This window comes from Polypterus senegalus, chromosome 7 (genome assembly GCF_016835505.1).
Source record: "Polypterus senegalus isolate Bchr_013 chromosome 7, ASM1683550v1, whole genome shotgun sequence".
NCBI lineage: Eukaryota > Metazoa > Chordata > Cladistia > Polypteriformes > Polypteridae > Polypterus > Polypterus senegalus.
Genome location: NC_053160.1, coordinates 176,316,529 through 176,339,098, shown reverse-complemented (window position 1 = coordinate 176,339,098; position 22,570 = coordinate 176,316,529). Strand labels below are relative to the sequence as shown.

The 22,570-nt window shown below is 38.2% G+C and overlaps 1 protein-coding gene across 7 annotated transcripts in view; it reads right to left on the bottom strand.

The window, feature by feature from the left end:
- rai14 (retinoic acid induced 14) overlaps positions 1 to 22,570 on the bottom strand; it is a 191,062-nt gene that overhangs the window by 2,830 nt on the left and 165,662 nt on the right. For 5 of the 7 annotated variants that reach the window (XM_039759644.1, XM_039759647.1, XM_039759645.1 and 2 more), the window contains 7 exons: positions 20,141 to 20,227; positions 18,754 to 18,852; positions 17,983 to 18,102; positions 13,556 to 13,657; positions 11,287 to 12,870; positions 6,568 to 6,717; positions 4,967 to 5,032 (listed from right to left, as the gene is read on the bottom strand). In XM_039759644.1, the coding sequence (XP_039615578.1) occupies positions 4,967 to 5,032; positions 6,568 to 6,717; positions 11,287 to 12,870; positions 13,556 to 13,657; positions 17,983 to 18,102; positions 18,754 to 18,852; positions 20,141 to 20,227 (2,208 nt within the window). The remainder of the gene's footprint in view (positions 1 to 4,966; positions 5,033 to 6,567; positions 6,718 to 11,286; positions 12,871 to 13,555; positions 13,658 to 17,982; positions 18,103 to 18,753; positions 18,853 to 20,140; positions 20,228 to 22,570) is intronic. The other 2 variants (XM_039759650.1, XM_039759651.1) reach the window with 1 other exon arrangement.

The following is a 22,570-nucleotide window of genomic DNA, read 5'->3' as shown; positions in this document are numbered from 1 at the left end:
TATACTTGTATTACAAAGCAAGGCCTAATAAAATGGGGGGGTGTTTGGTTAGTGGCAGTACTCTACCTTACAACAATAATACCAGGGACTGCATCCCAGGTTCTCCCTGCATGGAGTTTGCATGTTCTCCCTGTGTCCACGTGGGATTCCTCAGCTCCCACAATTCAAAGACATGCAGGTTAGATGAATTGACATAGCTGAGTCAGCTCAAGTGTCTTTGTGTGTGTGTTGATGGTTTGATGGATTAAAGGCCAGAAGTTCACATCACCGTCATCATCAAGTTCTTCCATGAGAAGCCTGAATACAATAAGGACTGATTGAGGTCATTTATGTTACGTAGAATACCTGGGTGGTCTCGTGGCCTCGGAACCCTTGCAGATTTTATGTTTTTCTCCAGCCGTCTGGAGTTTTTATTTTTGTTTTTTCTGTCCTCCCAGGCCATCGGACCTTACTTTTATTCTATGTTAATTAGTGTTCCCTTATTTTAGTTCTTATTTATTATATCTTCATCATGTAAAGCACTTTGAGCTCCAACATTTGTACAAAAATGTGCTATAGAAATAAATATTGTTGTTGTTGTTGTTGTTGTTGTGTGTTCATCCTGTGATGGACTGGCGCCCTTGTCCGGGTATTGTTCCTACCTTGCACCCTATGTTTGCTGGGAAAGGTCCCAGCTCCTCATGACCCTTCTCAGGATAATGGATGCATTGATGGATGGATGGCATAATGAAATAATGTTATAGGTAATCTTTTAATAAGCAATACAATTAATATGGATTATGTGAATTTCCCCTTGGGATTAATAAAGTATCTATCTATCTATCTAATATTGTATCCCTCCCTACCGAGCCTCAATCCTTAATTATCAGCCGATATTTAAGTTTCCCCTGGCAACCTACTTCTAACACAGTTTATTCAGTTATACTAAAATTATTTTGATTCTGTAAACATATACATAACATAACATTATAAAACTAAGCACATATAGACAGTTTAAAAGGGACAGGTGCTGAATTCAGGTTAACAAGACACACAAGGCACAGGAGAGAATTCGTAATGAAATGAAATCATTCATTTCAGGTTTGCCTCTTCCATTACACTGTGCATTATTTTTACAAAATACTTCTTGATTTAAACAAATGTGTTAGTTATTGAAACATTTATCTCATTATGGAATTGGTTCAGAAATTAAACTCTATGAATTGTGTTTTCTTCAAGAGTGCAATGATGTGATTGATGGAGATGTGAGTAATAATCACTTGTGTGGGTGGGTGCCTGGGGTCTTTGTTACGGTGTGTTCTTGCCCAAAGAGTATTTTGCTGGCCCAGGTTAACTGTATCTCACATGGCCTCTGCCCAAGGGTAAAAATTTTGATTAATTGTAAATTGTCTATACAGTTATCCCTCCTCGAGGTGAAAATCCGCGAAGTAAAAACCACAAGTTTATATTGTTATTTTTATATTGTCACGCTTGGGTCACAGATTTGCACAGAAACACAGGAGGCTGTAGAGACAGAGACTTTAAAACACTGCAAACAAACATTTGTCTCTGTTTCAAAAGTTTAAACTGTGCTCCATGACAAGACAGAGATGACAGTTCCGTCTCACAATTAAAAGAATGCAAACATATCTTCCTCTTCAAAGGAGTGTGCGTCAGGAGCAGAGAATGTCAGAGAGAAAGAGAGACAGAGAGTGAAAAGCAAACAATCAAAAATCAATAGGTGCTGTTCGGGCTTTTAAATATGCAAAGCACCGCGATAAAGCAGCCGCAAGGAAGGGAGCAATGTGAAGGTAGACTTTCAGCATTTTTCAGAGGAACGTCCGTATCCTCTAGGCCAGTGTGCGAACAGCCCCTGTTAGGAGCAGAGAATGTCAGAGAGAGAGAGAGAGACAGAGACAGAGAGAAAAAGGAAACAATCAAAAATCAATAGGTGCTGTTCGGGCTTTTAAGTATGCGAAGCACCATGTGGGAAGCATATCATACATCATTGAAGAGTTTTATTTAATACTAGCAAAATACCTGTGCTTCGCAGCGGAGAAGTAGTGTGTTAAAAAAAGTTATGATAAAGAAAAGGAAACATTTTAAAAATAACGTAACATGATTGTCAATGTAATTGTTTTGTCACTGTTATGAGTGTTGCTGTCATCAAGGATTTGATTATTATTATTTCTTTCAATCAGGTTCGTATTTGGAGGACGTGTTGTGTTCAAGTTACATTCCGTGTTTGTCAAGCGTTGTAAAGATAACAGGTTTCATTCATCGAAGTGTTCACTACCCAAATCGCTACTCCTGAATCTAAGATGTTTAACAGGCATTTCCGGTATTAACTTGTGGAATTACCTGCGAGTATTTAGCGACAGCGTGTCTATGAAGTTGTGGATTTGCCTGCGAGTATTTAGCGGCAGCGTCTCTATTAAGTTGTGGAATTGACTGCAAGTATTTAGCGACAGCATGTCTATTAACTTGTGGATTTTTCTGCGAATATTTGGCAGCAGCGTCACAAAGTTGTTTTCGTCTAGCTGCATCAGAAAATGTACCACGACGTCTGGCACGCCTCCTTTGTACTGTTTTCTCACAGCTTGGATTGCTGCTGTCATAATCGAGTTTCATGGTTTGTTTCAATTACGTTAGTATTTGCAGGCCTTGTGTTGAAGTGACATTCGGCATCTGTCAAGCATTGTAGGCATAGAACCGGCTTCATCGATAACTTCGCATCCAGCTTTTGAGAATTTAAACATTCATAAACATCAAAGTGTCCACTACTCAAATTGTCATCTGTGAATCTAAGTTGTTTAAGAGGCATTGGCGGTTGTCCAAATGTGCACAATATTTGGCCATTTCGGTACACTTGAAAACGACAACCAAACAATTCAGCGGCAGCCATCAACTCACAAGCAGAAGTATAGGTGAAGGGCTTAAGCATTTCACTCTTCTAGTGCTCCTGTGTAGTATAATTATCTCCTGTACCCTCATCAGTCCACACCTTGAACCTGTCCCAGTCATTCAATACATAAGACACAATGTTCCTCTGGATATCAAGATTGAGCCTGATATGGCCGTGCAATATGTAACACAGAGAATGGAAAAGGCAGGCGGCATCTCCGGGCATGAAAACCACTCGGTAAGTGACAGTTCTTTGATCAATGGTGATCACCTCGATAGACATCTCACCACCCAAATCGCTACTCGTGAATCTAAGATGTTTAACAGGCATTCCCGGTATTAACTCGTGGATTTGCCTGAGAATATTTAGCGGCAGCGTTTCTATGAACTTGTGGATTTGCCTGTGAGTATTTAGCGACAGTGTGTCTATTAACTTGTGGATTTTTCTGCGATTATTTGGTGGCAGTGTCACGAAGTTGTTTCCATCTAGCTGCATCAGAAAATGTACCACGACATCTGACACGCCTCCTCTTTACTGTTTTCTCACAGCTTGGATTGCTGCTGACGGACGGCCTTATATGGGCAGGCAGCCAACTACGTGGGAGGCGTGGTGATGGGGGATGCAACTCCGCCTCACACAGCGACCGAGCTGCAGGCTATGGATGTATATATGTAAGTAAGCAGGTTTCAGTTATGACCGTTATGCGTAGAATTTCGAAATGAAACCTGCTTAACTTTTGTAAGTAAGCTGTAAGGAATGAGCCTGCCAAATTTCAGCCTTCCACCTACATGGGAAGTTGGAGAATTAGTGACGAGTGTGTCAGTGAGTCAGTCAGTCAGTGAAGGCTTTGCCTTTTATTAGTATAGATGTAATACGTGCTCTGATTGGGTAGTGCGAAATCAACTGGGCAAACCAACTGAGGAAGCATGTACCATAAATTAAAAGACCCATTGTCCACAGAAAGCCGCGAACCAGCGAAAAATCCGTGATATACATTTAGATATGCTTACATATAAAATACGTGATGGAGTGAATCCGTAAAGGTCAAAGCACGATATTGAGAGGGATCACTGTAAAGTGAAAATGGCTTATCTTAGGAGTTTATTAACTCATATAACAGGTGATGCTCTCTCCAGTTTCTAAACATTTCACCATGGTTTAAAGCAGTGTAGTGTTAGCTGTGGTTTTTAAGAATGTCTCTTGGTAGGGAGAGTGGTTTTGGTATATTTATTATTTCACTGTCTATCCTCATTATTCTGATCCCACTCTAATGTAAAGTAACTGGAGCCAAAGAAGCTACAAATAGTTCTGCCAATGTCTACAGCAAGTAGAACTAGTTTATGTTCAACCTAATCCCCTCAGTCATTTGTTTCTACTTATTAATTTCATATGAAAATTTTTTTCAATTGTTTTGCTTCTAACTCGTTATTTAAAGAAACTTGATAGTAGATTAAATAAAATGAATACATAAACAAGCATAAACAATGCAGAATGTGAAGGGCCCAGTCAGCAAAGAACAGAAATCATCAGCAAATCAACAGAAAATAAAATAAGGGGCATATAACAGAAAAGCTACATTAACAGACAACTACAGGAATGGTTTGATCTTATCTTTGAGTTTCTTTTTGTTATTATGTGCGCTGCTCACACCTGCAAAGCACATGTGTCAGTTTGTTTAGAGTTTGACAAGTGGAAAAATGTGCCCAGGGCATATCAGCTGCTCCTCAGACAGTGGAGCAGATGGGCTATAACACACAACATATTTATATGGACATGTTACGATTGTTTATATCAATACAAAAGAAAAACTCTTACTAATTACCAAGAACAAATCAGGAGAGTCTGCTTATCTGCTTATTACTTTTAAGATTGGTTTTACCTTGTAATACAATTAAGAAATGTCAAGTCCTTTTACTAGAACTCACATGTTTAAAAATATTCAACTCAGATGATTTAATTTTATATGAAGATCTTTTCATTATAATTAATTTTAGCTATAACATATTATGCTATGAAAAACAACATTCTTTCTGCTATTCAGTTTTCTTTATTATTAGATAGAGAACATTTGAGAGCTCTTACCTGAACCGCATAAAGAAGATGCATCCGGTAAACTGAAACTATCTCCTGGTGTTGTTTTTTTGTTTCCTAATACAAAAACAAACCAAAAAAAGTCACGGAGATGTCCTGAAGTATTTATGTACGCTTTCATTGGCGCAATACATGAATTTGAATGGCAAGGCATTAACATAAAGGTGCTATCTTCTTGTCTAATAGAACAGGATATCTAAATATTCCCCGTACCAGAAACTGAAGTAACCCGCTAACCATAAAAGCAGTGAAATTTGACAAGTCCACATAACCCACCAATCGACTGTACATCCCACTATGCCAGGTTTTCAAAAGCTAAAGACCCGAGTCCTAGACATGCAGTTCTGATTGGCTTTTTCAGAAAGTTTTGTACAGATGCATACTCTAAAAAATACTACTTTTGAGAGAACTACGATATTGGAAATAACTTATAAAAGCTTAGGAAGTTCAGCCTGTAATGACAGAGACATACTGCAGCACTGAAATGCTGGTGAGAGGACTCCCTGGTTATCCCCAGTGAAATGCTTTGCAGTGAGAATGCTGGAATGTTAAGACCTTAGAGCTAATAAGATGTAACCCACAGTGAATGTAGAAGCGCCAAAATTATAGCAAAATATGTATCTAGACACGAGAAGGGTAATTTATACTTCAAAAAAGCATACCGTATATACTCACATATAAGTTGGGTCTTGAAACCCGAAAAATCAATCATAAAATCAGACCACGACTTATACGCCCGTTCAAAAATGAGACACTTACATTTTTTTTATTTTTTACATCTTCCTGCCTCCTCCAATCTTGCACCAGTTTCTCAGACGCATCAAATTTTGTTGCTGTAGCACAGATACCAATTTCTTTTACTATATCAACAATGTTTAATTTACAAAAAGCTTCATATTTTCTTCTGATGGAATGCTCCATCATAGATAAAAGATGGTCTCATGATAAAGGTGTATGAGGGTGCAAGATACAAAAAACACAAAACAGTGCAAACGTCACTTCAGAATAGTTCGGCATTACCGTGTGGTCACGTAGGTACAATACATAAAAAAAAAGGCCGTGTGCTCCGTCGTTACTCTCTCAGGTGGGCGTCAGCAAATCAAATCGACCAATAACGTGAATTTTCCACATTTGACTCATATGACCGACATTATAAAATACTAGAAATTATAGGGTAAAATCAAGTCCCGAATTATCTGCGGGAGAACTTATCCATGAGTATATACGGTACTTTAATGGAATTAAGTGCATATCCTTGTAGGAGAGGTTTAGGTACACTAAGGTTTTGCCAAAGAACTGGAGAGTCAACAACGGGTGATAATTCAACTCTATCAACCTTGATGAAAGTATCAGAGCTTACAGAAAACCAGAGGTTATTCCCAGGCATCACCTCTATCAGAGATCTCATTACTTTTTATTGTGGCTTTTAGTTCTCTCAGAATCATCAGGACCCTGCCTACTTGATGGCTTAGACGATGTCAAGATGCATCAATCCATATGGCCCATGCTAGTCTATATCAAACATTTTTTCAAAAATATAATTAACATTTTTCATCAGTGAATCTGAATATTGATCAAAATATTTTACTTACAGAAAGCTGTAGCTGTAACTGTTTCACTTGCTGCTGTAGGAGGTCTACCTGTTGATTTTGTCTTTTTGGTGTTGAAGTTGTGTAAGACAATTGTGAAAGGCTGTTGAGTGCATCTTTCAGTTTGCTCACTTCCTTAGTCAGTTCGTCAATCTAAAAAGGTTAAAAAATACACATATAAGCAATTTATTTAAACCCAATTAATTTCATTCAGGACTGTGGAGGACTGCAGCAGGCTATGGAAGGCTTGTGAGGATACAATGAATGTGGCAAAACTTGGGGTAATCCTGGAGGAAAACCTGATGCGTCCTACAAGAAACCTGCACCTTGGTAGAAGATTTGTTTTCATGGAAGACAACCACCCCAAGCAGAAAGACAAACCCACATAGGAATGGCTTACAAAACAACAATGGATATCCTGGAGTGGCCGAGTCCAGATTTCAATCTACCTGAGAATTTGCAAAAGGCTGTTCACTCACAATCCCCATGGAACCTGGCAAAGTTTGAGCAGATTTACAAATAAGAACTTAACTTGTAGTAAGGTGACAGAACCCTTTCAGACATGTTTTAAGAGTACAGAACAACTGGGAAACTGCTCTGCTTCAAGTAACTAATCACTTGCTTACAGTAGCAGACTCTTGACATGCCAGCACTCATTCTTTTAGACCTTCATGTAGGATTTGACACTGTCAAGCAAGATATTTTACAGTCCAGAGCAGAGAACATTCTGGGCATCTCTGGTACTGCCCTCCAGTGTTTAAAGGATTGTGTGACAGACAGCCAAGAGTTTGTAAGTCGTGGCAACAGCAGGTCTAGCTCAGCATCAGTCCACAAGGAGTTCCTCAGGGCTCTGTCCTCTGCATCTACATGGTTCTCCCTGGTCATATTATTTGTAGCTCTGGTCAGGGTTATTTTTTTGTGGATGATACCCAGATCTATTTCAGTGTTTAAAGTGAAAGTTTTCTCAGAGGTTTTTTGGCTCACTTCTGTGAAATTAAAACCTGGATGGAACATAGCTCTTGAAAATGAAACTGCAACAAATCTGAAGTAATGCCAAGCAGCACTAAAGCTCAGCTTAAGAAAATGATCTCCTTCTCAATCACTCTTGGTGATGATCTCATCAGACCGTCTTCTGCTGCAAGGAGTCTTGGTGTCATTTTTGATTCCTCCCTTTTTTACTTACACCTCTGTAACATATATAAATGTGATGGCTCATTATTCTCCTTTTCTGCTGCTGAGAAACTTGCCTATGCATTTATCACATCCCACCTTGACTCATGTAACTCCCTACTGGCAGGTACCCCTTCTAACTTTTTATCTCAGCTCCAGTTGATTCAAAACTGTGCTGCAAGAGTCCAAAAAACAAACCCACAACAGCGATCACATAACTTCCATCCTGTCCCCCTTCACTGGCTCCCCATGTCTTATAAGATTGTGTAGAAAATGCTGTTACTAACCTATAAAAGCTTTTAATGGCCTTGCAGCAAACTACATCAGTAACATTCTCCATCAAGATACTCCTATTCACTCACTAAGCTCCACTGATTCTGGCATCTTGTCATACACCCTAGCTAACATGCATTAAATGGCTCCATTGTACCCAGACTTTGGAACAACTTCCCTAAACCAGTATTTCTTCAAATTTCAAGTCCAATGACCCACAGTCTCTAATTTACACACATACAAGTTCCAGCGGACACACGTTTAACTAGGACACTATGAAAGTAAAATTCAGCGGCAATACTAAAGAGTGCCAGCATTAACACACACTTGGATTTGAACCCAGCATATGCAGGTTTAAAAAGAAGTACATCCAAATAAGGCCTTTACTGGCTGGCCACGCAGTGGAGAACTTCGATGCAAGTGATGGAGCATTGGCCTGCATAAAAATCATGGTCTTTTTCCTGTATCACTGTTTGAAGAAAGTGTCTTCGAAAAACTGGCAGTAGGTTTGGGAGTTGATTTTGAGTTCATCTTCAATGCAAAAAGGTCCAACTAGCTCATCTTTAAAAATACCAGCTCATACCAGTACCCCACCTCCACATTGGAGTGGAGCTCTGTGCCCATTACTGATCCACAGGTCCATCCATCTGGTCCATCAAGAGTCACTCTCATCTCATCGGTCCATAAAACCTTTGAAAAAAATCTGTCTTCAGATATTTCTTGGCCCAGTTTTGACGTTTCAACTTATGTTTCTTGTTCAGTGGTGGTTGGGTTTCAGCCCTCCTTACCTTGGCCATGTCTTTGAGCACTGAACACCTTGTACTTCTGGGCACTCCAGGTAGGTTGCAGCTCTGGAATATGAAAGTACTGGAGGATAATGGGTTCCTGGTAGCTTCACGTTTGATTCTTCTCAAATCTTTGGCAGCTAATTTGCGTCTTTTGTTCTCAACACGTTTCTTGCGACCCTGTTGACTATTTGCAACAAAATGTTTGATGGTTCTGTGATCACACACCAATATCTTAGCAATTCCAAAAGTGCTGCATCCCTCTGAAAGACTTTTACAATTTTTGACTTTTCAGAGTCAGTTAAATCTCTTTTTGGCCCATTTTGCCTGAGGAAAACTAGCTGCCTAATAATTCTGCACACCTTTATATAGGGTGTTGATCTCCTTAGGCCACACCCTCCCTCATTACACAAATACACATCACCTGGCGTGCTTAAATCCAATAAGCATTCAAGTTAATACAGCTTGGAGTTGGAATATACGCATTAAAAATGATGATATGGTCAAAATACTCACTTGCCTAATAATTGTGCACACAGTGTATATCTATATCTATATCTATATATATCTATATATATTTATCTATATCTATATATATATATATATATATATATATATATATATATATATATATATATAGAGAGAGAGAGAGAGAGTATCTGCGATACGGTTTGCATATTGTAGCTAGATATATATGTGTGTATGTGTATATATATATACACACACATACATAAATACATAAATATAATACAGTTTATGGAAGCGAAGGTCTGTGATACAGTATATATATATATCTATCATTTTATCTCTCTCTCTCTGTCGAGATATATATATATATATATATATATATATATATATATATATATATATACACACACACATATATATATATATACACATACATACATACACACACACACAGTGGTACCTTGAGATACGAGCTTAATTCGTTCTGTGACCGAGCTCGTAAGTCAAAATGCTCGTATCTCAAATCAATTTTCCCCACTGAAATTAATTGAAATGAGATTAATTCGTGCCAGCCCCCAAAAAACCACCCCAATTTTTTGCTAAATGTTTTCAACATAAGAAAAATGTATTTATAATGAACAAATTTTATATACAAACAAAATAAAACCAAATACATAAAAGACAATCTAAAGAAATAAACAGATGTTGGCGGAGCCAATTATCTTATTGTAATGTGTTTTCTTTCACTTCACTTTTGCTTAACTTAATTTTCTTCACTAGTTTTTTTTTTCTTTTTTGACACGCTTTCGTCACTTTCATTCTCAGGGCGTTTCAATAGAAACCTACCCAAGGAGCTTTGTTTAGTCCTCCCCTTTAGAATGTTTCTGAAATGAGTTAGGCAAGTGTCATTAAATAGCACCGCTGCCGACCAGTTGCAACTTTTTCAGGGTTTCTTTTCAATAAAGTCAAATGTTAGGAAAGTGTCATTAAATAGTGCTGCTGCACAACCAGTTGTAACTTTTTCAGGGTGTTTCTTTTCTTTAAAGTTCGAAACTTTATCCCACATTGCCAACACTTCCTTTATCTCACTTGAAGAGATAACCTCCTCTGCGATACCGATCTCCTGCAGAACCTCAGTATGTTGCTGCGTCTGTAGTTCCGTCAACTCCTCTGTCGTCAGTTCCTCGGAATGTGCGGCGACAAGCTTTTTGATGGCTCATATCTCGAATTTTGGCTTGTAACGCAAGGCAAAAAATCGACCTAGTGACGGCTCGTATCTCAAAAAACTTGTACGTTGGGGCACTCATAACTCAAGGTACCACTGTATATATAGTCACACATGCTTGTCAGAGGATCTCCTTACAGACTCTGTCAAGGTATGTAATAACCCACCAGGACAAGAGAGGGTTCCATTACCAACATTGTCTTCTCCTTTTCTCTCTGCAACACACTTGACTCCACCCCTACTGGTCCCCCTGTCCTGTCCAGAAGGAGGCTTCATTTGCTAGATGGACAAACCATTAGACAGAGTCCTTCCGTTTTGGCCCGAAAGCCTGGCCATTTCACACCAAGACGGGTGTCACCTTTGTTTATTTCTTCTTTATATTAACTTGAATGACCCATTTGGTGCCCCAAATTTTGATCCGGTGGCTTGTCTTTCCTACACCTGGCCATAATTTGTACACTGTATATATAAAATAATCTTTTACAAGCGCATATTAAGCAAATAAGGGTGCACCTTATCCAAGAAATGTGTTTATTTTGTTAAATATTAATGCATTAGGTATTTAAAAAATATAACATCATTCATACAGTATATAATAGTAACACAGTGTTAATGCTAACCTCAGGATATAAAAATGTGTTACCCCTAATGGCTAAGACAGTGCAATGTTGGGTTGATTATCCAACCAGTGCTTAGACTAAAACACAACTGAAAGAAGCTCATCATTGTGATGTTCAGGTCACTATGGATAAACAGTTCAAGTACATAAGTAAAACAAACAAAAAAAAAAGAAATACATACCTTGTTTTCTTTATCTTCTTTTAATTTAGAACAGGTTTCAACTTGTTTCTTCAGATTACTCGCAAGTTCTTGAGCTTCCTTGTATTTACTTTGAAGCTCTCGGTTCTCCAGTTCTCTAGTCTCCGCCACATTCTGAATGGAATGCTTCTCACTTTTGAGTTTCAAAATCTCTTCCTTAGCTCGGGAATTCTCCAGAGATACCTCCTCTTGACATTTTTGGGCCTCTTCTAGTTTAACTTTAAGCTGATTCATTTCAGCTTCGAGAGACTTCTTTAGTTCTTCCTGTGTGGCTTTTATTACACTGTCTTCTCGTAGGCTGGCTTTTTGTTCTGACAAGTGTGTCTGCAGTATGTCCACCTCCTCCTGTTTTTGAGAAACCTGCTCCTTCAGTGTTTCTACTTGTGCTTCTAAGTTATGAACAGCACTGCCTAAAACAGACACTGCTTGGGTGTGCTCAGATATCAACATGTATCTATCTTTTTGAGCCTCCGATTCATTCTGAAGTTGGACAATTTCTGCCATTGCCTGATGGTACCGAGTTCCGATATCTGAAAGCTTTTCCTGTAACTCTGTTATAGACTTAGAAAGATCCGTTACAGTTCTTTCATGGTAGTCTCTTGAAACAAAATCCTTTTTCTTTTGCTCACTCAATTCCACATCCTTCTCCTTCAACGCCAGTCTGTCCTGAAGGGCATTCACTTCACTTTTCGCACCCGCATACAAATGTGTGAGCTCCAGAAGCTGTCTCTGAAGCTCTTCCACTTTCCGATTCATTTCTGTCTTCATCTCTTCAAAATCACTTGCCGCCTGCTCAACTGACACAGTACCTTTCAGAGCTCCTTGTAGCATTTTAATTTCTTCTTGTGCCTCACTGTATTTTTCTAATAGTAAAGACCTTTCCAGTTGTATGCTCTCCAAACGTGTGTTATAAGAATTCTTCATTGCTTCAAACTCTTCTTCAGATACTCTAGCTTCTACAGTCGCCAGCTTTTCTTCTAGATGCTTAATAGTTTCTAGGTAATTATGCTGCACTTTATCAGTATTCGTAATCTGTTCCATTTCTTTTCTGTCTTCAATTAAATTATTCTTCTGTGACACATCTTCTGATCTGCCAGCTTCATATATTTTCTGTGACTTATAGGCCATCAGTTCTTTCATAGCTTCTTCATATTTACTCTCAGTTTCCTGAAGCTTCATTTCAAGCTCATGTAGTTTTTCACCATCGGCCACACAAGTTTTGTTAGTGTCCTTGGCAGACTGGGACATTAAGACATTTTGCAGGTGTTCTTTTTCCAATTCGGACTGCTTAAATTTGACCTGCATCTCTTGTAAAGCAGCCTGCAACTTTTTAAACTCCACCTCTACCTCAGTAATGCTTTTATTGCCATCGTGCTTATCTCCAGAAGCATCCGTTTTTGTTGCTCTTTTGTTGACTTCCAATGCACACGTTTCATGTACTTCTAAAGATTGGTTAAAATCGGCAGCGGTGGAGTGATAAGACGCATTGGAATCAATACTGCTGTGTCGAGAAGTATCAAGAGCAGACAACTCCATGTCCTCCTCTGTCTGGTGAGTTTGGGTTTTCTGGTGGGGAGCAAAAATTTAACAGAGTCAGTGTACATGGGAGATTATGGATATCCATTAACGGTGCTTCTAAACAACTCAAAAAAGTAGATATTTGTGGTGTTTAGGTATTTAGCTAGGTAAAGGATTACATCAATTGGCACTGAAATTCGTTTAACTCAGCACAGTGAAGGGGTGGTGAAGGATCCATTAAGACTGGCCTGCCATCACAGCCTTTCCCTATGTGCCTGCACCAATTATATTAACTTTTTGTATGACCAAAAAGAGCTGTTTATTATATGTATCATATTGTGTGTGTCAGTGTCAAACTGTTCATAATAAAGTTTTTTTTATTTTCTTTGCTTAAATGTAATATTATTAGCCAAACTCAGGAATTCTGGCCAGAATATCACAGAACATTCTGCATGCACTCAATGAATAAAGTGTGCTTCAGAGGAATTTCAATTGTTTAACAGGAGAGAGACCTATTAGTTTATCTCCATTTATAAAAAGGATCCTTTAAATCTGGTCCATTTTTTTAACTTCCCCATTCCACTTCTCTAGAAAAGACTGGAATATATATTTTAACCAGCATGAATCAGGGTAAAATAAACTTGATGGTGATAATTATGAGCAGGACAGTCAAAAATTTCCCTTTTCATTTTCACTTTTTTCACATGCACATTCACACACACACAATACATACTTTTAATTTGTGTGTTAGCTGCTTGTTTTCCAAGGAAAGAGATGCTATTTGTGCTTGCAACGCTGCTATTATATTTTGTTCTTCTTTTCCATTAAGTGCCATCTAGTAAATGGAAGAAAACAGACACAGATATGAGACATTAACTCATACATATATGTAACTCTCTTTCATATTATATCATTTATATACTGAACACACGCTGTGCATATATACACACAGGCACAGGGGCCCAAACTAGAACTCTCCTAGAGAGAGTGCCTCCTCAGCTTTAGCATCACAAAGTATTGGCCATTTTATCAATACAGTAGTTCTATTTTATTTTTGGGCTTCTCTAAAGTTGTCATTGCCATTTGGGGACCAATGAAATAAGAAATACTGTAACAAGCTAACTAACTAACTTTTCCAAGTAGGATTCAGGGAAGCAACTCTCAGCTCGGGTGATCAGGCCTCCACATCCCCAGCAACTTCCTTCAGCCCTCATTGAAAAATACCCGGGCACTCCTCAATACAATATAATCCTGGATCTGTCCTTCCATTTTCACCCATTTGGCTGTGCCTGGTATGAGGAAGATTTCCAGAGGTGCCTAAACCACCTCAGCTGGCTCCTCTCAAACACAAGAAGCACTGGTTCAACTCCAAGATCCTCCTATATTGTTGAGCTCCTCACTTTATCGCAACTCTGTTCCGGCACATTTCTTGTACATACAAAGTATACAAAAATATTTATTAGCCGGTACAACATACATTTAACCATAAAAAAATGAACTTAAATGCCTTGCTACAGTAATTATTAAATTGTAAATTATTCATCACTTTCAACATAATGGTGTAATGAGACAGATTAAATTCAATCAACCTGCAGCCTCCTTTACATTCCATAAGTATTCACATTATATATAGTACTAATTAAAATGTACCCAAGTTTTTACATTAAAGTCTCACAAAATAACATCTTAAGTTTTCTAAGGCTGAACATTCTCCTACCTTTGCATGCAAGAGCTTTGAAATCTTAAATATCATGTACATGACCTAAATGAAAATTGAAAATTCTTTTCTTGCTGGACAGAAAAGAAAGCAAATACATAAGAGATGTCAATATTTTCATCAGAAATGTGGAACACATTTATCTGTATTTGGTTATAAAATGTAATGTTATTCATATGAGGTAGATCGTTACAGGCGGCACGGTGGTGCAGTGGGTAGCGCTGCTGCCTCGCAGTTAGGAGACCCGGGTTCGCTTCTCCCCGAGTCTGCGTGGGTTTCCTCCCACAGTCCAAAGACATGCCGGTTAGGTGGATTGGCGATTCTAAATTGGCCCTAGTGCGTGCTTGGTGTGTGTTTGTGTGTGTCCTGCGGCGGGTTGGCACCCTGCCCGGGATTGGTTCCTGCCTTGTGCCCTGTGTTGGCTGGGTTTGGCTCCAGCAGACCCCCGTGACCCTGTGTTCGGATTCAGCGGGTTGGGAAATGGATGGATGGATAGATAGATCGTTACATAGCCCAGTTCTGTGTACAAGCCTAGAGCTTTGTATATATTTTCAAATATAGCGTTGTCAATATAAACGATACCCTAACATGTTACAACATAAAAATATGACACTGATCATGTACCGTAACTAAAAATATACTTGAAGCTATTGATCTTTATTTGATTAGAGAGGTGTAATCTGAAATTATTCAATGGATTCGAGATTATCTGCCAATCCACCGAGCTTGGTATCGTCTGCAAACTTAACCTGTTTGTTAGTTATACTGGGCATTTACTTATATGACTCATTTACGGATTTTGTATTCTAAACTTGACATTATTTTAGAGAATCAGAGTGAGTAAGTATTGAATCATCTGTTCTCACCACTACTGTTCTAATTCTGACTAATCGTCACGTACTGATTCTAAAAATCTGAGCATTCTAACTCTTACTTACATGTTCTGTAACTTCATATCTGTTTTATTCTTTACTTTGTTCTGAGTGAACCTTGATAGCTTTTAAAGGGTCATTGAAATCATTATAGAGACCTTGGACAGTCTAGGTGAATAGGATGGACGAGCTTGTGGGGCTAAATGGTCTGTTCTCATCACAGTCTTACTAATGTTCTTAATTACTCCCACATACACAGAGTACTGACGTGAAGATAAAACAAGAACTCAACTGCTAACTACATATTACTACCAGCTCAAGGAAATGTTCTTCATGCTTGTTACTTTGCTCCAAAAAAAGGGCAGAAAGAACAGAATTATATATATATATATATATATATATATATATATATATATATATATATATATATATATATATATATATATATATATATATACACACAGGGTGGGCCATTTATATGGATACACCTTAATAAAATGGGAATGGTTGGTGATATTAACTTCCTGTTTGTGGCACATTAGTATATGTGAGGGGGGAAACTTTTCAAGATGGGTGGTGACCATGGTGGCCATTTGGAAGTTGGCCATTTTGGATCCAACTTTTGTTTTTTCAATAGGAAGAGGGTCATGTGACACATCAAACTTATTAGGAATTTCACAAGAAAAACAATGGTGTGCTTGGTTTTAACGTAACTTTATTCTTTCATGAGTTATTTACAAGTTTCTCTTTGTTTACAGCCATTGACATGTCAGAGGTTAACATGTGAGGAGCGGATAGAAATTGTGTTGATGTCTGGTGAGCGCAGTAACCGGGTCATTGCAGCAGATTTCAATGCAAGACACCCTACGAGACCACCCATCTCCCATGCTACAGTTAGCAAACTGCTTGCTAAGTTTTGTGAAACTGGTTCAGTGTTGGATTTGCCAAAATGTGGACGCATGAAAACTGTCACTAATGAAGAAACATCAGTGGCTGTCCTAGCTTCATTCAGCAAGAGCCCACAGTGTAGCACTCACCGCATGTCACTGGAGAGTGGCATTAGTCGAACATCCCTTCGGCGGATATTAGCTACTCACAAATGGCACCCTTACAAACTCCAGCTACTGCAGCATCTCAACGAGGATGACCCAGATCGGCACTGAATTTGCAGAATGGGCAAAACAAAATTGGAACAGGACCCTCAGTTTACGCAGAAGATTTTGTTCAGTGATGAGGCAAACTTTTATGTGAATGGTGAAGTTAACAAACAAAACCACCGCTATTGGTCTGACACTAACCCACATTGGATAGATCCTCCAAGACTGTTGGAACAAAAAATTGATGGTATGGTGTGGTATATGGGGTACAAAGATAGTGGGGCCATTCTTCATCAATGGAAACCTCAAGGCCACTGGATATGCGAAATTGCTACATGATGATGTGTTTCCCTCTTTATGCACTGAAGCTGGCACGTTCCCTGAGTTTTTCCAGCAAGATGGTGCACCACCACATTATGGGTGTCAGGTCCGAGCATTCCTAGATGAACAGTTTCCTGGAAAGTGGATTGATCGTCGTGGGCCAGTTGAATGGCCCCCAAGGTCTCCCGATCTGACCCCCTTAGACTTTTATCTTTGGGGTCATCTGAAGGCAATTGTCTATGCTGTGAAGATACGAGATGTGCAGCACCTGAAACTACGGATACTGGAAGCCTGTGCTAGCATTTCTCCTCGGTGTTGCTATCAGTGTGTGAAGAGTGGGAGAAGAGGGTTGCATTGACAATCCAACACAATGGGCAGCACATTGAACACATTTTATAAGTGGTCAGAAACTTGTAAATAACTCATGAAAGAATAAAGTTACGTTAAAACCAAGCACACCATTGTTTTTCTTGTGAAATTCCCAATAAGTTTGATGTGTCACATGACCCTCTTCCTATTGAAAAAACAAAAGTTGGATCCAAAATGGCCGACTTCCAAATGGCCACCATGGTCACCACCCATCTTGAAAAGTTTCCCCTCACATATACTAATGTGCCACAAACAGGAAGTTAATATCACCAACCATTCCCATTTTATTAAGGTGTATCCATATAAATGGCCCACCCTGTATATATATGGTGAGCATGTTTGAGTGCACGTGTGTGGTAGATATCTGAACTGTGCAATGAACTGCACAATCAAAAACTATCTGAACAAAAAACATGTCCTAAACTCTCTCTTAAGCGCATTTCCAGTTCAGTGTGCTCTGCAATGATCTGGAATTCTATCCAGGGGTGGCTCCTGCTTTACATTTGACTTTTGCCAGAGCAGGTTCCAGACTTCTTCAATTCTCTCTAATAAATAAAGCAATACATAAAAAAAATAAAACAAGTTTATGAAACTTCAATGAATGCTTCAAAATATGTTCTATATTTTTTTTTTCTTTCTGAAGCTACACGTTCCAGATTCTGTGTATTCAGTCTGGTACAGGTGACACTCTTTTTAGGGCTTAAGGAATTAAGCATTTATTATCTTATCTCAAAATCTCCATTGAGATCTTTGTGTCATGTGTTTAGTGACGATATGAAGCTACCTGAAGAGGATTATTATTCAGGGTGTGCTTTAAATCTTCTATGGCCTCCAATAGTGTGCACTTCTCTTCATTCAGCTTTTCAATTTCTTCCTTAAGTTGAATGGATTTCTGTTCTTCTTCCTTTGATAAATTAATACAGATCATAGATATATAAAATAACACATTTTCAGCATTAACAAGTCTTTCAAAGGAAAAGAAATGTGCATGTATTTAATTATTTGTGCCCAGTTTGCCCACTACCAAATATAAAAACACATAGAAAATATACAATAGGATAGTAAACAGGAAACCTTGTCTTTTGTAACAAAAATGAGGAGAGCTTAAGGCCTCAGAATGAAATAAACCATATTTATGTTTGTTCTAATATAATATAAGATAAAATCATGCACAAGCATCTTGGATTATTCTATACTTATAATATGGTGAAACAATACTCTCAGTACACGATGGTCGATAAGACTACTTATTAGGCTAACGGCTGATCCACAGCCCTTTTCACATCTTCGTCATCTTCTTCGTTCTTTTCTCCCTTGTGTGCTCTTCCTCCTGTTATTCACTAAACCAAGCAGCCGCCTCATTTGTTCAAGTTCACATTTAATGTCACATATACTGTACATTGTGCAGTATCTTTGTTTTAGTCAGTTAAACATTATAATAAGTTTCCTGTTGGCAGCTGTACTTCCTGATTGCATATATTCACATATAATACATAAAATGTACTTAGGGGTCAAATATTAGATGGCAATTGAGATTTATATAAGCAAACAGTACCTTAAAATGTAATTCTGAAAATATCATTTCTTTACTTGACAGTGGAGTTTGGCTTGGTGTAATGAAGACTGGTGAGGAAAAATCACATGACTGGCAATTCTGTGTGGAGACAAGATTATTATAAACACAAGTAAACATCTCCCAGAACATGAAGGAGACATCGGTTACGCTTTGTCTTTATAAAATGAAATCTAACTCAAAAACATACGTCTCCAGTTAAAAGCAACACAGTGTGTTTGAATTAACAGATTGTGGAACATCACTATGTAACACCCAACATGTCCTTTGTTATTTGTTACTGCTAGCTTTTAGAAAATAAGGAAAGAGAAACATCAGTACGCTACATGCCATTTAAAAATAACTCTGGCACCACGTGTTACTTTTAGAAAGATATCCAATATTCTAAGGCATGCTTTTGTGAGTTTTTATTACAGCTCCACAATGCAGAAAAAATGCACAGAATAAAAGCAGCAGATAACATATTTTAGGGCACTACATATGCTCTAGTATTTACCTACAAATTTTAGTAAACTATGCAATTCTCAGACTTCTTCACATTTGTAGTGCAGTGATTTTTTTTTTCAAAATTCAACAACTGTATTCGAGGAGTCTAGTTTGTAAAATAATACAGGAGTTGTTGCATTCTGTTTTCATCTCTTTGTAAATAGAAGCTGTACTGCACAGTAAAATCAGGCCAGCAGGTCATTTGCTTGCCTCAATCAAGTCTTATCCTGAAATTCACATCTAAGTCATGATAATCATAGATTAGTGAAGACTTAGATCAGTGAGATGTATAAAACATGTTTCCACAAGATTATTCAAAGCATAAGATAGACAGATGGTGTTTGCAATAATAATTGAGTGTGGCAACTGTTATTCTCTAGCTGAATGGTAGAGATTCAAAGAAAAAGAAATGATGAAAATTAAACTGCCTCCGTAAGCAAAAGTTGGATCTCTTTTCCGCAGCCAAACAGACGGTACCATTTAAGTAATGTTAGTAATATACCAACATATGTGATTGATGAGTGAGGAAAGACTTAATGTGTTATTGTCTTATATAATGTATTGTGGCTAATGCTAACTAACCTGTAAGAATATAAGGATTAAAATCATAACAATTCAAATGATAAATAGTGGAAAATACATGTGCTATCCATTTGGAGCTGGGCTAATAGTTTCAACTTTACAATTACTTCCCTGGTAGATTTGAATACTCTAAATAAATTTCACACTTGCCTACATTTTATTAGAGAGAACTTTAATATTTCAATTTCTTAAATCAGAGTAAAAAAATCAGTTAAGAGAAAGAGTTTCGTACAACCACTTAATTTTTAGTACTTTATGACAGGGTTACATACAGAAAGTAAAGGAAGATGCACACATTTACCTGCATAGGACTAATAGGTGGAGGCGGAGCCTTTCGTTTTTTGGGAGTTGCACTTCTTTCTGTATTTAACCTAGTGACTTGATCATGCTAAAAATCGTCAAAGCCAGAAAAATAAAGATCAGTGTTTGTTAGTTTTGTTAGTTACAGTATGTGAAGATCTTTACAGTCACAGTTTGAGTGCAAATGTCCAGGAATGCACATGCAAAAGGCAAACAGTTTTTGATTTCAGGTAATACTCATCTAAACAAATTCCAGAAAAACAAAAAAATCCAAGCTCATGCAAAATGTGACCACATGGAATAAACTAAATAACCGACAACAATTCCCCAATAGGAGAGCTCCTAGCTGACTGGAATCAACCCCACGAAAGCCTTCTTTCATAAGGTATGAACCCCTGTTTATCAGGTTAGGTGGTCCACCAGCTAGTTAACCATCAAAGTACCACCAAGGATTCTGCATCCTCTTGGAATAATTTTTGGCTCTCTTCTAGTGACCCTTCAGCCATATTCAATAACCAATTTTAAGGGTGCTACATACTGTGCTGCATTATAATTACATATACACTCACTGAACAAATTACTAGGATCACTATACTAAAACTGAGTAGGGCTTTGTTTTGCTTAAAAAAAACATCTTTAGTACTTTATGTCATGGATTTCACAAGATGTTGCATACAATCGTTTGAGATTCTGATCCATGTTGACATGATTGCATCAAGCCATTTATGTGCATTCATGTTGAGAATCTCCCATTCTACCACATCCCAAAGGTGTTCTACTGGATTCAGATCCAATGACTGGGAACGCCACTGAAGACCACAGAATTCATGGTCATCTTCATGAAACCAGCTGGAGACGATTTTTGCTTTGTGACATGGTGCATTATCATGCTGGAGGTAGCCATTAGAAGTGAGTATATTATGGCCGTAAAGGGATGATTGATGGGTATTAACAAGCACAAAATTGCCAAGAACACATTTGGCAGCACCAGCATGGTCAGTTGACACAAGGCAGGTTGGATGTATGGGTTAATACTGTCTGTGCCAAACTATGACTCCACCATCTGTGCACCCCTGCAGAAGTCGAGATTCACAAGACCAGTACACACACACACACACACTTTATTTTTATATATCTACTCTCTATATATATCTATCTATATATACAGTACAGGGCAAAAGTTTGGACACACCTCCTCATTCAATGTGTTTTCTTTATTTTCATGACCATTTACATTGGTAGATTCTCACTGAAGGCATCAAAACTATGAATGAGCACATGTGGAGTTATGTACTTAACAAAAAGGTGAAATAACTGAAAATATGTTTTATATTCTAGTTTCTTCAAAATAGCCACCCTTTGCTCAGATTACTGCTTTGCACACTCTTGGCATTCTCTCGATGAGCTTCAACAGGTAGTCACCTGAAATGGTTTTCACTTCACAGGTGTGCCTTATCAGGGTTATTTAGTGGAATTTCTTGCTTTATCAATGGGGTTGGGACCAACAGTTGTGTTGTGCAGAAGTCAGGTTAGTTGGACGATCATTTATTTTTCAACAGGACAATGACTTCAAACACACCTCCAGGCTGTGTAAGGGCTATTTGACCAAGAAGGAGAGTGATGGAGTGCTGTAAATGGTCATGAAAATAAAGAAAACGCATTGAATGAGGAGGTGTGTCCAAACTTTTGGCCTGTACTATATATATATATATATACACATATAAATATATATATATATATATATATATATATATATATACATATACATATAAATATATATATATATATATACACACATAAATATATAAATATATATATATATACACACATAAATATATATATATATATATATACACATATAAATATATAAATATATATATATATATACATGCAGGGTGAACCTGCTCTCATCTGTAAAAAGCACAGGGTACTAGTGGTGCATCTGCCAATTCTGGCATTCTATGGCGAATGCCAATCGAGCTGCATGCTGCTGGGCAGTGAGCTCAGGACCCATTAGAGGACATGGGGCCCTTGGGTCACCCTCATGAAGTCTTTCTGGGTGTTTGGTCAGAGACATTCACACCAGTGGCCTGCTGGAGTTCATTTTGTAGGGCTCTGGCAGTGCTCATCCTGTTCCTCCTTGCCCAAAGGAGCAGATACTGGTCCTGCTGATGGGTTATGGACCTTCTATGGCCCTCTCCAGCTCTCCTAGAGTAACTGCTTGTCTCCTAGAATCTCCTCCATGCCCTTGAGACTGTGCAGGGAGACACAGCAAACCTTCTGGCAATGACACGTATTGATGTGCCATCCTGGAGAAGTTGGACTACCTGTGCAACCTCTGTAGGGTCCAGGTATCGCCTCATGCTACCAGTAGTGACACTGACTGTAGCCAAATGCAAAACTAGTGAAGAAACAGTCAGAAAAGATGAGG